At 36.8% G+C, this 16877-nt stretch overlaps 1 protein-coding gene across 1 annotated transcript; it reads left to right on the top strand.

The window, feature by feature from the left end:
• Positions 1-12637: 12637 nt before the first annotated feature.
• GPT2 (glucose-6-phosphate/phosphate translocator 2) lies at positions 12638-16219 on the top strand. The gene is made up of 5 exons (XM_059584381.2): positions 12638-13363; positions 13620-13845; positions 13937-14159; positions 15177-15390; positions 15992-16219. Exons 1-5 carry the CDS (start codon positions 12848-12850, stop codon positions 16001-16003), a joined length of 1191 nt encoding a protein of 396 aa, XP_059440364.2. The 5' UTR covers positions 12638-12847; the 3' UTR covers positions 16004-16219.
• Positions 16220-16877: the final 658 nt, after the last annotated feature.

Consider the following 16877-nt stretch of genomic DNA (forward strand, 5'->3'; position numbering starts at 1 on the left):
TAAGTGACCAAATTAGTCCATCCGTTAGTTGACCGTTAGGACTGACATGTGGACTAATCAGACGTCGACACGTGGCACATATATTAATTTTTTAATTTTTTTTTTAAAAAATTAAAAAAATATATATTTTTTTAAATTTAAAAAAAAAAGTATTTAAAAAAAAAAACATTTTTTTTAATTAAAAAAAATTAAATTGGTGCCACGTGTCAACATCTGATTGGTCCACGTGTCAGTCCTAACGGTCAACTAACGAATGGACTAACTTGGTCTTTTATCAAAACCCAAGAGGGTCCTGTGATAAAAATGAAACCTCAGGGGGATAAAAATAAAGTTACTAAACCCCAGGGGAGTATTTAGTATTTAACCCTTAAAAGTCACACTAAATTTGAAAGGATCAAAAAATTGTCCCTAACATTACTCCAAAAAAATTAAATGAAAATCTACATAGAGATGATTGGATATTAATTTATAGTTTAGCAATAGAGATGCTTGTTGCTGATCAGAGTTATTGAATTCTTAAGGTATTTTATTGTATAGATCTTCTTAAATCTCAATCATTATTTTCATATTTAAATGGTTAGAAAGTTTTGGAGGGAGTTTTGATCCTTTTTCCCGCCCTAATATTCGAATCTTATCGCTTCTTGCTCCTCTTCCCTCCGACCGAAAAGCCCACCCATGAGAAACGCAGTCGTCTGGTACCCGCGCCAATGACATAAGCGGTAATTATCCATCCTTTATTTTCTGTTTTTTAAAGTGTCCATCTTGCCCTTATCAGGTGATACACCTCGACCGTGCTAAACAGTAAACATTGTGCAATTTCGTCCATTTAATGACATTTTCCAGCTTGTTGAGATTCGAATCTCAGCCATGAAAACCCCAAAACATCCTCGTCTGTTCCACTTCTCCTCTTCCCCTGCCCAAGAGACACAGAGCAGAAACACATTCCCTCCATTCTCTTTCGCTGCCCTCGAACCCCCATCTATGGGAAACGCCGTCGTTTAGTTCCCGCCAGTGGCATAAGCGGTAATTATCAAGCCTTTGTTTTTATCATCCTTAAACCATCGTTCTATGTTCTATAATTACTTTGCTTACGTGCTTTACTCACATGACAATCTTGCCTTATTTTACTCATGGATTATTTGTCATTGACATTGTTAGACATTGTTAGAATAATGTAAGATGCTTTTCATATTGATCTTAGATTTATTTATTTTTCTTACCATAATCCTCTTTTTATTCAAATTTGTGCGGTAAAATTTTAAAATCAAGTCACTCAATAATTATTATCTTATTTTATTTTAGTTTATTTTATTTTATTATAAATGCTAAAGAACTGGTCACAAATGCTAAGATTTTGTGCGGATTTATCACACTAACATTAATTAAATCTACAAATCTTGTAGATTTGTTTATTAGGACATGTAATTTTGATTGGCCAAAATTTTCACAAGAACTCAAGTTTGTTAGATTATACCATGGAATAAGAAATTGAAATTCAAGATTGAAATCCTAGATTGAATAAATGGCGTTAGCCTATTAGCTCTAATACCATGAATTTATAATGCAGAAATAATAAGATAGTAACATAGAAGTATACGTGGTTGGGTATATAACTTACATCCACAAGATTAAGCTCTAAGGTTGCATTAAGCTCTTATTTCTCTGAATAATATTTACAATATAATATGTTCTTATTTTTTGGAGAATCATGTTGGATACAAATAGACTTCTACTCTAACTTAGTTAGGTAAGTGATAGTCTTTAACTATTCAACTGAAATTCAGTGATATTCTTCTTTTTCTTATTGATTTCTGAAAATTCTAAAACGACTCCAAACGACACCTATTCAAATGTCTAGGTGATTCACAAATATTAAGCGGAATAAGATCTGACCTAACAATCAATAATCAACCAAATACAGATATGTAATGAAAATCAAGAACACAGATATTTGGTTACGAAGAGGAAACCATTTAGAGAACTCTCTAAATGTAAAACCTCTCCGGGGCAGCCAAACCCAGGAAATCAATCCACTATAAGAAGAATAAGGAATACAAGAAGAATTACAAAACCTTTGCAATTTACTCTTCCTTGTACACGACAAGCGACCCACTTGACTTCTACCGCAGTAGCCCTTTCCAGAACATCTGGCACAATTCTTCTATAAGATTTCCTTTCACCGGAACTCCGATTGGCTTCACGTATTTAATCCCTTCTCAAATAATCTAGAACAATATCTCTCTCTAAGCTCTCTGATTTTGCTCTCCAAAAATACGTAGGTTACAATGGCAAACTCACGTAGCTTAAATAGAAAAATACACAACATAAGACTGCCGTGTCCGGACATGGTAGATCTGAGGTCCGGACATGGCTAGGATTACTTATTCGTAACCTAGTGATGTCCGGACCTCCAATTCGTGTGTCCGGACATCTCAACAAAAACGTGTTCTCTGGAACTGATGTCCGGACCCAACTTCTGGAGGTCCGGACATCTCCTTCAAGCATCACTTTCTGGAACTGGGGTCCGGACCCGGGGAATTGAGGTCCGGACCCTGCTTGAAAAATCAAGTTTCTGGAAATGGGGTCCGGACCCGGCTTCTGGAGGTCCGGACCCGGACTGTCCAGTCTTCATCAACAACTCCGATCGATGGGCGTTTGTGGTCCGATTGAGCTGAAATTTTGCAGGGACGTTCATAACACATGAATCTACATTATGAACGGTGGAGATTGGATTCTGAGTATTCTATATCAGTGTTTGAGCCGTGAACAGTAGCATCTGCATTTTGGAACTGAATTAAGCCAACACAAGAACTAACAAACTCCCCCTTTGGCAATTCAGTGACAAAACCAAAATGTCGAGCCAATCCCATCATCTCCCCATATTTACTCCCCCTTTTTGTCACAGAATGACAAAAGGTCTTCATATTTCCTGAAACACTTCACAAAATACATCAAGGCATATGTGGAACAGGAGTACAGAAATAAAACTCATGATAAAAAAAATGACGTAGAATGCAAGATCATGAACACACATCACTAAAAACTCCCCCTCAACATATGATTCAATAATCAACAAGAAGCACAAAAAAAAAACAAAACAAAACAAAACAAAACATGTTTCTCCCCCTCAAAAGTCAAATGAACACACATGATACACACATCAATGACTCATGTGTTGCACAATGAATATCCCAAACATGCTCCAAATATGCAAAATATACATGAGACTAGAAATGGCAAGAAACTCATATTGCCTAACCCAAGCAAAGAAAAATGTTTCATTCAACCCATGCTTGTGTAGTGTGTGTGTAAGCCATCCAAAGAGAAAAATTTTCAACTTACAAAATGAAGAGAAAGTTTCACCACCATGAGGTTTTGACAAGTGTATCAAATCAAAAGTCAAACCTTATCATACTAGGACCTAGCCACTCTCATCCTATACATTTCTCTTTGTAATACATTTTGCATAAGTTTGACACAGTGAAATAAATTCCTTTTGGAATATGATCTTTTGATTTTATTTGTTTCACTATCTTGTTTATTTTTCTCTTTGAGAAAGTGTCCTTAAACTTTTGGTGCTTATTACAAAAGAGAAAGCAGGAATTTTTAAGCCCTAGGTTCAACTAGCATATGGTCAATTTGAAAAATATGACTAGTCAAAAACCTCATATGGTTACCTAACAGACCTCACAACTAAAGTGAAACAGAACCTCAATTTAAGCTTAATTGTGCACAAGAGATAAAGCATAGGCAAAATGTACCACATAAGCTCAGGCTTTAGGTAACCACAAACACAAGTTCATTGACACAAATTTTCATCTCATGCATATTAAGAACATTCCAAGACGCAAGGAATTAAATCCATAAAAAGCAACATGAGAAATTAATGGACTATCTAGGTGCATAAGACAAAAGAAAGAAAAGAAAACAATCAAAGTAACATATTTTTGTCTTTTTGAAATTTTTCACAAAAGAAATGCACATGAACGAGAACAAATGCAAAACAAACAAAAATGCAATGCATAAACTAGAAAGCGAAAAAAAAAAAATGCAAAGCAAAGAAAAACAACATGCTCTAGGATTTTCAAAAATAAGCAAAACAACAATTCCTAGACATGTTATTTACTCACCTAAATTTAGGTGAGATCACTACCACTCCCCCTCAATGGGTGAATGGTATCGACCTTCCTAACCCAAACCTTCTTAACCCTAGGTACAGATTTGTGACTCTTGTCAAACTCATCTAACCTAGATAACACTCCTTTCATCATTATGCATAGCCCCTCAAAACCTTTCCTAGAATATGAATTCTCACTCTTATGCTCACGAGGTCTCAACTTAAAACAGTTAGGTCGAATATGACCAACTTTGCCACAATGATGGCAGGTATGGACAAATTTCGGAGAAGCTTGTCTCATATGAGGAGGGATATACATATACTTAGATCTAGACAAACATGACTCTACACCACCTTTTTCTTTCTTAGGAGCAGCCTTTTTATTCCAAGGTCTTTGGAATTTCAACTTAGAACAATTTGGTCTAATATGACCAATAATCCCACAATGGTGGCATGTAGGAATGAACCTTTGAGAAGGTTGGTTCCTTGTAAGGTAAACAATGTTGGAATTGCTTCTAGGTAAAAAGTTCTCAGCACAATGGTACTTACCTTTCTTACCCCTCTTATCTCTTGAAGTCGCAGTGGCTGTTTTCTTCTTTTTCTTTAAGACTTCTTTTCCTCTTCTTCTTGAAGAGTGAACAGCAACTAGCTTATCTTTATCCAATGACTCTTCCAAGTTTTTTGTTTCAACAAAAACTTTCTTGGAAGAAGAAGCAAGGTTAGAGGGAGGAGCAATAATCTTGTCAAAATCAATCCCAGGTTTATCACAAGTAGATTTTTGGGTATGCAAAATTTTTTCAAGATTATCTTTAGAGAATTTTTCCAATAGAGTTTTGGACTCCTTTAATTCATTCTCTAATGACTCAACTTTATTAGCAAGATCATGATTTTCAGATTTCAATGTTTTACACAAATCAAGAGAATCACTCAATTCACCAATTAGCTCATCTTTATCATGTTTAGCCTCTCTGAGTTTCTTTAGATTCTTGGAATTAATAACTTGTAGCTCAGAGAATTTCACAAACAACAAATTATAAGTCTCCTGAAGATCAATTTCATTATCAGAATCATAATCAGAATAATACTGTTTATCAGAAGACATAATAGCTTCAAAACAATCAAGAGTTTGGGACATCTAGAAAGTATATAGGATCACACTCAGGAATTTAATCCTTTGACAGAGTGAACCTGCTCTGATACCAATTGAAAATTCTAAAACGACTCCAAACGACACCTATTCAAATGTCTAGGTGATTCACAAATATTAAGCGGAATAAGATCTGACCTAACAATCAATAATCAACCAAATACAGATATGTAATGAAAATCAAGAACACAGATATTTGGTTACGAAGAGGAAACCATTTAGAGAACTCTCTAAATGTAAAACCTCTCCGGGGCAGCCAAACCCAGGAAATCAATCCACTATAAGAAGAATAAGGAATACAAGAAGAATTACAAAACCTTTGCAATTTACTCTTCCTTGTACACGACAAGCGACCCACTTGACTTCTACCGCAGTAGCCCTTTCCAGAACATCTGGCACAATTCTTCTATAAGATTTCCTTTCACCGGAACTCCGATTGGCTTCACGTATTTAATCCCTTCTCAAATAATCTAGAACAATATCTCTCTCTAAGCTCTCTGATTTTGCTCTCCAAAAATACGTAGGTTACAATGGCAAACTCACGTAGCTTAAATAGAAAAATACACAACATAAGACTGCCGTGTCCGGACATGGTAGATCTGAGGTCCGGACATGGCTAGGATTACTTATTCGTAACCTAGTGATGTCCGGACCTCCAATTCGTGTGTCCGGACATCTCAACAAAAACGTGTTCTCTGGAACTGATGTCCGGACCCAACTTCTGGAGGTCCGGACATCTCCTTCAAGCATCACTTTCTGGAACTGGGGTCCGGACCCGGGGAATTGAGGTCCGGACCCTGCTTGAAAAATCAAGTTTCTGGAAATGGGGTCCGGACCCGGCTTCTGGAGGTCCGGACCCGGACTGTCCAGTCTTCATCAACAACTCCGATCGATGGGCGTTTGTGGTCCGATTGAGCTGAAATTTTGCAGGGACGTTCATAACACATGAATCTACATTATGAACGGTGGAGATTGGATTCTGAGTATTCTATATCAGTGTTTGAGCCGTGAACAGTAGCATCTGCATTTTGGAACTGAATTAAGCCAACACAAGAACTAACAAACTCCCCCTTTGGCAATTCAGTGACAAAACCAAAATGTCGAGCCAATCCCATCATCTCCCCATATTTACTCCCCCTTTTTGTCACAGAATGACAAAAGGTCTTCATATTTCCTGAAACACTTCACAAAATACATCAAGGCATATGTGGAACAGGAGTACAGAAATAAAACTCATGATAAAAAAAATGACGTAGAATGCAAGATCATGAACACACATCACTAAAAACTCCCCCTCAACATATGATTCAATAATCAACAAGAAGCACAAAAAAAAAACAAAACAAAACAAAACAAAACATGTTTCTCCCCCTCAAAAGTCAAATGAACACACATGATACACACATCAATGACTCATGTGTTGCACAATGAATATCCCAAACATGCTCCAAATATGCAAAATATACATGAGACTAGAAATGGCAAGAAACTCATATTGCCTAACCCAAGCAAAGAAAAATGTTTCATTCAACCCATGCTTGTGTAGTGTGTGTGTAAGCCATCCAAAGAGAAAAATTTTCAACTTACAAAATGAAGAGAAAGTTTCACCACCATGAGGTTTTGACAAGTGTATCAAATCAAAAGTCAAACCTTATCATACTAGGACCTAGCCACTCTCATCCTATACATTTCTCTTTGTAATACATTTTGCATAAGTTTGACACAGTGAAATAAATTCCTTTTGGAATATGATCTTTTGATTTTATTTGTTTCACTATCTTGTTTATTTTTCTCTTTGAGAAAGTGTCCTTAAACTTTTGGTGCTTATTACAAAAGAGAAAGCAGGAATTTTTAAGCCCTAGGTTCAACTAGCATATGGTCAATTTGAAAAATATGACTAGTCAAAAACCTCATATGGTTACCTAACAGACCTCACAACTAAAGTGAAACAGAACCTCAATTTAAGCTTAATTGTGCACAAGAGATAAAGCATAGGCAAAATGTACCACATAAGCTCAGGCTTTAGGTAACCACAAACACAAGTTCATTGACACAAATTTTCATCTCATGCATATTAAGAACATTCCAAGACGCAAGGAATTAAATCCATAAAAAGCAACATGAGAAATTAATGGACTATCTAGGTGCATAAGACAAAAGAAAGAAAAGAAAACAATCAAAGTAACATATTTTTGTCTTTTTGAAATTTTTCACAAAAGAAATGCACATGAACGAGAACAAATGCAAAACAAACAAAAATGCAATGCATAAACTAGAAAGCGAAAAAAAAAAAATGCAAAGCAAAGAAAAACAACATGCTCTAGGATTTTCAAAAATAAGCAAAACAACAATTCCTAGACATGTTATTTACTCACCTAAATTTAGGTGAGATCACTACCACTCCCCCTCAATGGGTGAATGGTATCGACCTTCCTAACCCAAACCTTCTTAACCCTAGGTACAGATTTGTGACTCTTGTCAAACTCATCTAACCTAGATAACACTCCTTTCATCATTATGCATAGCCCCTCAAAACCTTTCCTAGAATATGAATTCTCACTCTTATGCTCACGAGGTCTCAACTTAAAACAGTTAGGTCGAATATGACCAACTTTGCCACAATGATGGCAGGTATGGACAAATTTCGGAGAAGCTTGTCTCATATGAGGAGGGATATACATATACTTAGATCTAGACAAACATGACTCTACACCACCTTTTTCTTTCTTAGGAGCAGCCTTTTTATTCCAAGGTCTTTGGAATTTCAACTTAGAACAATTTGGTCTAATATGACCAATAATCCCACAATGGTGGCATGTAGGAATGAACCTTTGAGAAGGTTGGTTCCTTGTAAGGTAAACAATGTTGGAATTGCTTCTAGGTAAAAAGTTCTCAGCACAATGGTACTTACCTTTCTTACCCCTCTTATCTCTTGAAGTCGCAGTGGCTGTTTTCTTCTTTTTCTTTAAGACTTCTTTTCCTCTTCTTCTTGAAGAGTGAACAGCAACTAGCTTATCTTTATCCAATGACTCTTCCAAGTTTTCTGTTTCAACAAAAACTTTCTTGGAAGAAGAAGCAAGGTTAGAGGGAGGAGCAATAATCTTGTCAAAATCAATCCCAGGTTTATCACAAGTAGATTTTTGGGTATGCAAAATTTTTTCAAGATTATCTTTAGAGAATTTTTCCAATAGAGTTTTGGACTCCTTTAATTCATTCTCTAATGACTCAACTTTATTAGCAAGATCATGATTTTCAGATTTCAATGTTTTACACAAATCAAGAGAATCACTCAATTCACCAATTAGCTCATCTTTATCATGTTTAGCCTCTCTGAGTTTCTTTAGATTCTTGGAATTAATAACTTGTAGCTCAGAGAATTTCACAAACAACAAATTATAAGTCTCCTGAAGATCAATTTCATTATCAGAATCATAATCAGAATAATACTGTTTATCAGAAGACATAATAGCTTCAAAACAATCAAGAGTTTGGGACATCTAGAAAGTATATAGGATCACACTCAGGAATTTAATCCTTTGACAGAGTGAACCTGCTCTGATACCAATTGAAAATTCTAAAACGACTCCAAACGACACCTATTCAAATGTCTAGGTGATTCACAAATATTAAGCGGAATAAGATCTGACCTAACAATCAATAATCAACCAAATACAGATATGTAATGAAAATCAAGAACACAGATATTTGGTTACGAAGAGGAAACCATTTAGAGAACTCTCTAAATGTAAAACCTCTCCGGGGCAGCCAAACCCAGGAAATCAATCCACTATAAGAAGAATAAGGAATACAAGAAGAATTACAAAACCTTTGCAATTTACTCTTCCTTGTACACGACAAGCGACCCACTTGACTTCTACCGCAGTAGCCCTTTCCAGAACATCTGGCACAATTCTTCTATAAGATTTCCTTTCACCGGAACTCCGATTGGCTTCACGTATTTAATCCCTTCTCAAATAATCTAGAACAATATCTCTCTCTAAGCTCTCTGATTTTGCTCTCCAAAAATACGTAGGTTACAATGGCAAACTCACGTAGCTTAAATAGAAAAATACACAACATAAGACTGCCGTGTCCGGACATGGTAGATCTGAGGTCCGGACATGGCTAGGATTACTTATTCGTAACCTAGTGATGTCCGGACCTCCAATTCGTGTGTCCGGACATCTCAACAAAAACGTGTTCTCTGGAACTGATGTCCGGACCCAACTTCTGGAGGTCCGGACATCTCCTTCAAGCATCACTTTCTGGAACTGGGGTCCGGACCCGGGGAATTGAGGTCCGGACCCTGCTTGAAAAATCAAGTTTCTGGAAATGGGGTCCGGACCCGGCTTCTGGAGGTCCGGACCCGGACTGTCCAGTCTTCATCAACAACTCCGATCGATGGGCGTTTGTGGTCCGATTGAGCTGAAATTTTGCAGGGACGTTCATAACACATGAATCTACATTATGAACGGTGGAGATTGGATTCTGAGTATTCTATATCAGTGTTTGAGCCGTGAACAGTAGCATCTGCATTTTGGAACTGAATTAAGCCAACACAAGAACTAACAATTTCAATTACTTCATGTTCTTGATTTCTTTTTGAGTTTGTATTAAAAAAAAATAATAATAATAATCATCTACGACTGCATCACGTCTCAACAGATGCAGATGTGATGCATATGTAGAAGTTATCTTCTCCCCATCTCCAGTGACTGCATCCGTCTTCGGGACAATACTGATATACAGTGACTGCATCCGTCTTCGGGATCTCCGGTGACTGCATCTGTCTTCGGGACAACACTGATATAAGAGCTGATATAAGAGGATTCGTTCTCCAATATGATGTGCAATGTGATGGATCTCTTGGTAACTCATGGATCACTGCTGCAATAAGGCGTAAAGCTCAACATTTGCGTATCTGCCTTAGGGACTTGGAAGGAGAATTTTCATTGCCTGTGACACACTGAAAACCGTAGTACTTGGAAGGAGAATTTTCATTGCCTCATAGTGTTTTTACTTGTGACACACTGAAAACCGTAGTACTTGGAAGGAGAATTTTCATTGCCTCATAGTGTTTTTACTTGTGACACACTGAAAACCGTAGTCCTTGATATTCCATATATCCTCCAATTCCCTCCTATAAACTGTTTCTAAAATCTGACGGTGTTAATACTCGCAAGTGTTACATTTTCGAATCATCACACAGCACATCACCTTTTTTTCTGGTTTGCCAATGCTTAAGTTGTTGTATTTAATGAAATGTGTTGAAGCACAATTTTCGATTGGTGACGTGGCATACTTGCCGAGTTCGGGTCAAGCGTCAAGAAAGAACTTTGACTGCACAATAAAGAAAAACAAAGGGATCAAAGAGACCAGAGTGAGCCGGCAGTCTCTGATGCCTAAGTCAGCCCAAATGTGCGGTTTTACTCAAACATGTTGCATTGGATGAAATGGTTATAACTGTTAAAGGTGATGGTGAAGAGAAGGAATAGAGATTTCTGGCTGCCAAGCATCAAACATTTTACTAATTTTTTTTTTTTTAATTGAAGAAGAGAGATACTAAAAGAAAATTCAAATTTGAGGTATTAGTACTAAATGTGAGGTATTAGCATCAAATTTGAGGCATTAGCACCAAATTTAGATGATTAAATCCCTTTTAGGTAATACCATCCTTAAAAAGTTAACTTTTCATCCTTAAATTTTAGTTTTAAATCCAAAAACAAGTTTTGAGGCATTAGAAACTAAATATTAACTCATAGAAATTTAACTAACAACATTTTTTTTAAAAATTATTTTTTTAATATATGTCGACTGCAATTTGACAGCCGAATAGCAGGACTCGAAGAGAAGTTAAAGATGCAAGAAACTCTCTACGGACAGTTGACAAATTTCCCCAAAAGATCAGAAAATTGTAAAATTGTTTTAAAATAAGCTTTTCTTGAACTCTTACACTCTCCAATAAAAGCTTTTGCAAGATGTAATAAAAGTATGACCTTTTAGCCTTTACTCTACCTAGGCAACTTGCTGTTATAGATTAATGTTGGTTTATGTAGTTTGTGATAATTAGTTTTGAATCCTCCAAACTTGTAAGCTTATGTTTATTTTATATGTTTGGAGACAAAAAAGGAAAACGAAAGAACAGATCCATGTCCCAGTTAGAGAATGTGAGCAGCCAATCACACCATGATGGGAAACTTTGTTGCCCTAATTAAACTAGATATCAAAATCAAGGTCTCCTTGGACTGCGTTGGAGTCACAACTCAGACACAATCACTCATGCCTATGCAATACGTACACACCCTTCTCAAGTGGAAACAAATTAGTGTTGTTTTCAGCAACAACTGGCCGTCAGAACATACTTTGAATTGAAAAATCTTCATCCGTCCAAAATAAAAACATGAAAATAATTTCAGTGCGAGAAACATTGGAAACCAGCATCGACATGTCTGTCTTTCTCAATTATATAGTTTTGTCGATTATATGCAGCCTTCGGAGTTGGTGCAAGGAATTTGCGGTGAAGAATTAAGCACGGCTAAAGGCATGCCTTCTGTGGTTAACATCAATCTCGGTGGCTCGAAAAGACAACCTTGATATTTACAAATTATTGGGATTTTGATCAATCATTTTTGGACTGACTTGAATTACAACGGTGGAGAATGTCGTGGTGGGGGTAGGAGGACGAGGAGGGAGAAGGAGATATCAAACAGGAGTGCATTTCTTCCCCCAGCAAACCCGAATTGATCAACCCACTTGCGACAAAACTTGGACACGGAAAACTTGACCAAGATCAAGAAGAATTTTTTGTTAGAAAGTTCAAAGAAATTCAGTATTATAATTATTGCACCTAGATATTGGCAAATCAATCGAAAATTGATTCAGATTTGCAGTAACCATTTACTCAAAAACAAAGTTGAAATTTGCAAATTGGTTTGCTACAAGGCAAATACTTCTACTACGTATGTTGTATTTACAAATTAACGTGATAATTCACATGATATATATCACATTATGGCAGTAATACCACAGGTATTGTCATAACTAAACTCCTGATTATTGTTCTCATGATGCTAACTGTCCAAGGATTTACTTACTAATTTAAGCATATTCCCAAAACATGTTAATTAGGTCTAGAGCTGAAAACATGTTAATCAAAGAACAAAACATAAAGGTTAAGAAGAAGAAGAAGAAAAAGGAATGGTAAGGTTTAAGTATATTCCCAAGGAATATAATAATAATAATAATAATAATAATAATAATTGTAGTAATAATTAAAATATATAAATAAGAAAAGTCAAAATTACCAACTCATCCTCAGTCCACCTATATATAGACTTCTCTGCTTCCCACTTCTTCCCTAGGAAAAACATTTTCAAAACTTTCCTCCATATCCTACGTTCATTCACTTTCTCAGTGATTTTCTCAGCTTCCCCTCTCAGAACTCTCACATTTTCTCAGTTTTGCCACTAACCAAACAACCCCAAGAAAGTTTCTTGAACTGTTCAACACCTTCACTTCCGATACATATCCAAACTCCCCTCTAAATTTTTCCATACTCAGTTTAGTTTGCATACGCAAACATCATGACCTCTTCGGTGAAGCTCACAGCCTCACCCTTCACGTCCTCAGACTTCTCAAACCGAAAGCTTCCTCTTCTGAAGCCTCAGTTTCCTTCACTACCCACTACTCAGAATGCCAAGCAGAGCCTTAACAACTCACTCTGTTCCCAGAAACCAATTTACATTTCCTCCATTGAGAATTTCGCGCTACCAACGAAAACCCAGAAGCGCGGAACAGAGTGCAAGGCCTACGAAGCCGACCGGTCTCAGCCGCTGGAGATCAACATTGAGCTACCGGACGATCAGGCTCGGATCGAGGCTGCTCAGAGGCTCAAAATTGGAATATATTTCGCGACGTGGTGGGCTCTGAACGTAGTTTTCAATATATACAACAAGAAGGTTCTGAATGCTTTTCCTTACCCGTGGCTCACTTCCACGCTCTCGCTCGCAGCTGGGTCGCTCATGATGTTGATATCGTGGGCCACGAGGATCGCTGATGCTCCTAAGACCGATTTGGAGTTCTGGAAGGCTCTCTTTCCGGTAAGAAAGCTTGTAACTTTTGAATCAGTAAAAGGTTTCACAACTTTCCTCTGTTTGTGTGCTTAGAAAGTGTAGGAAAAAGAAAAATATCAGAAATGAAATGAATTTTGAATATCCATTTGTTAGATGAGTTCAATAAACATAATAAAACTTGTTACTTTTTCTGGGATTTTTCTTAGTTTTCTTGGCAGCAAACAGAGCATTTTGTGGGTTTGGGATTCTGATTTAGTATTTACTGAGTGGGTGATATGTGTAGGTTGCGGTGGCACATACAATTGGGCATGTAGCAGCCACTGTGAGTATGTCGAAAGTTGCGGTTTCGTTCACCCATATCATCAAGAGTGGTGAGCCTGCTTTCAGTGTTTTGGTTTCAAGGTTTTTGTTAGGTGAGATGTTTCCGGCGTCGGTTTATTTGTCTCTCTTGCCAATTATCGGAGGATGTGCGCTTGCCGCGGTGACCGAGCTCAATTTCAACATGATTGGTAAGAAAACTTACCCGATTTCACACTGGAATTTGAGGAAAATCTTGATTGATGTCAATGTAGTTTAATATGTTTCTGCGACATGTTTCAGGGTTTATGGGGGCTATGATATCGAATTTGGCATTTGTGTTTCGGAACATATTCTCAAAGAAAGGGATGAAGGGGAAATCTGTTAGTGGGATGAATTACTATGCTTGTCTGTCTATGTTGTCTCTATTGATTCTTACACCTTTTGCCATTGCCGTGGAGGGCCCCAAGATGTGGGCTGCTGGCTGGGAAAACGCCATCTCTCAGATTGGACCACATTTCATATGGTAATCACAATTGCATACTAATCTCATTGAACTGTCACCATTTTTCTTATCTAAGACATTGCACTTTTCAATTGTCTGATTGTTTTCATCTCATTTGATCAGTCTTCAAGAGAGAATTAGAGCATGTTTGGGATGGCGTTTGAGAAATAGAGCTTTTAAGTCAAAAAGAGTTTTTGGTAAAACTTTTGCCCAAAGTGCGTTTTGGCTGTTTGTAGGCTTCTTGTAACCTGAAAAGCGTTTTAATTTTTTTTACCAAACGAGTACTTTTTAACTTTTTGAGTGTTAAAAACATTTTTACACCCCTCAAACACAATCCCAAATAGGCCCTTAACTTCCTTTTTAGAGTTACTTTACCTCGTCTTTGGCAAACCGAATAGATACAAGTCATGGACACAATTAACTTGTTTTAGCTGTAAATCTATTATCAGTTTAGAAGACCCTAAATATGGAGAACTAACTTCAACTTAAATTATATATGAAGCATGAGATGATGAAGTTGCGGTATGGGTGGTCTGATTTTCTGTGTGCCCTAAAACCAAGCCTGATTTCGTTAGCTTATAGGTGCATAGAAGCAGTTTGAATAAAAAAGTCCACATTGAATGGGTAAAATTATCTGATGATCCAAATAATAGTCTTTGAGTATGACGCTTTTCAAATATATGAAGTAATTTTTATTTTTTTTTCATTTCTTTTTGTTGTCATTATTATTGCTTTTAGATCAAATACATGCTGGTGAAATTTGAATGACATCCTAGCCAGTGGTAGAATATCTGATATCATGACTACAAACTGATTACTAGATACAAAATAACTCGATATCTTGGATCTTCTTTTCTGTCAGCTCATAAGTGGGCATGTTTCTATTCTCCCCTTATTTACTTTGGTTTTGGATGATTGAAGTAGCAATCATAGCGTGATGGTTTTGTTTATACAGTACTGATCTGTTCGACATGATTAACGTGCTTTCATCGTCGATGTTTGACTAAGAAAAGAGTATGTGGCTCTGAATTTTTGCAGGTGGGTGGCTGCCCAAAGTGTCTTCTACCACTTGTATAACCAAGTTTCATACATGTCACTCGATCAGATTTCTCCCTTGACATTCAGCATAGGAAACACAATGAAGCGGATATCTGTCATAGTCTCCTCCATCATAATCTTCCATACACCCGTCCAACCCATCAATGCTGTTGGAGCTGCCATTGCAATTCTTGGCACCTTCCTCTACTCACAGGTACATTATCCTCTCCTTATAGATTAAGTTAGATAGTTTAGAGATCTTGAGATTGCTCTTGGGACCAAAATGCATAATGTATGGACAAAGTTGCTTTTTGTTTGCATTCTTCATGTGCCACTTGCTTGTATGGAGACAAAAAAAACACTGCAGAACAGCCTTCCCTTGTCGTGAAGGGCCACTAAACAATTGGGGAAGAGCCAGAATGATCATCTTTCTTGCTTATTGAACTCTCTTGTTAAACCACCATTTATCTCAAAAGCTTAAACTAATAGAAAATGATGAATTTAACTATTTAATTAATACTCTCCATTAACAAATGAGGCCCAACATGTGGAATGTTTTATAGAGTCAAGGTTCAAGCTTATAACTTTTGGCTATAATATTATGTGAAATCACCACTTATTCCAAAAGCTTAAATTGATAGGAATTGATGAATTTAGCTATTTAATTAATATCCTTACAAGCCTTAAGAACATTTACTTTGTAAGTGCAAGGCTCCCATAGTGACCAATGATCGAATCATTTTATATATAGTTGAATTAGTGTTATGCTAAATTGTCTGCATATGCTGAAAATTTTCCATTATATTTGTGAGCAGGCCAAGCTGTGAGGGAGTTAAGGATTTCATGGTAATCGTGCAACATGGATGAGAGAAGATAGCTGATGATAGAAGGGCTGGAGCTGCAAGCATGGGCGATGACAGTTGATTAAGAGTCACTAACATTATTTTTGGTCAATTGGACTTCATGGCTTTTCTTCTTCAAGATCATAGGGAATGACGTATTTGATCATATTATAACATGGGTGACTGTAGATGATTATATTCCTTTCCTCTGTTCACAAGTGAGAAAATTTATTGTAGTAAATAAGGTCAATGTTCGAGACCTGTTATGTTTTGAGGCATAGTAATGTTGAGGCTTGCTTTGTTATCATTTCATGGGGATTTCGTATTAATAAAGATTATTATCAATTACAGCTTTTGAAATAACTGGTGATTTAACATAATGTTAAACTAAACAACTAAGTTCATTGTTTCCTATCAACTAGTGATTTAACATAAAGAAACACAACATATCTTATCCCTAGCTTCTTGGCTTTGTGGTCTTGGTTTAAACTTGCCACTGGACCTATGGTCTTTGAATTGGGCCAACATGTATTTATCAGTCTGGACTTTAAACCTGAACCACAAATTAGAGATTGTTCTATAAAACAAAATTAGGCCTAGAGTTAAGGTCTCTCAACATGCACTTGAAACTCACGAGATAGCATAGATATGAATTCTTTACTCCTTATAATTGTTTGCCCCCTATAATTGGGTGGTTAACAGTGAGAGGCTCTTAATAAGGTCCATCTACTCGAGCAAAGGGCCCATTCGTCCAAGCAAGTGCTCGAGCAACCCATCTCCTTGTTTGAGCAGATGAGCCTCCTTGGGACCTCTCACTTACAATTGTAAGAGAACCCTACAATCCAAACAAACAAAAAAA

The sequence above is a fragment of the Corylus avellana genome, chromosome 1 (assembly GCF_965113065.1).
Source record: "Corylus avellana chromosome 1, dhCorAvel1.hap1.2, whole genome shotgun sequence".
Lineage (NCBI taxonomy): Eukaryota > Viridiplantae > Streptophyta > Magnoliopsida > Fagales > Betulaceae > Corylus > Corylus avellana.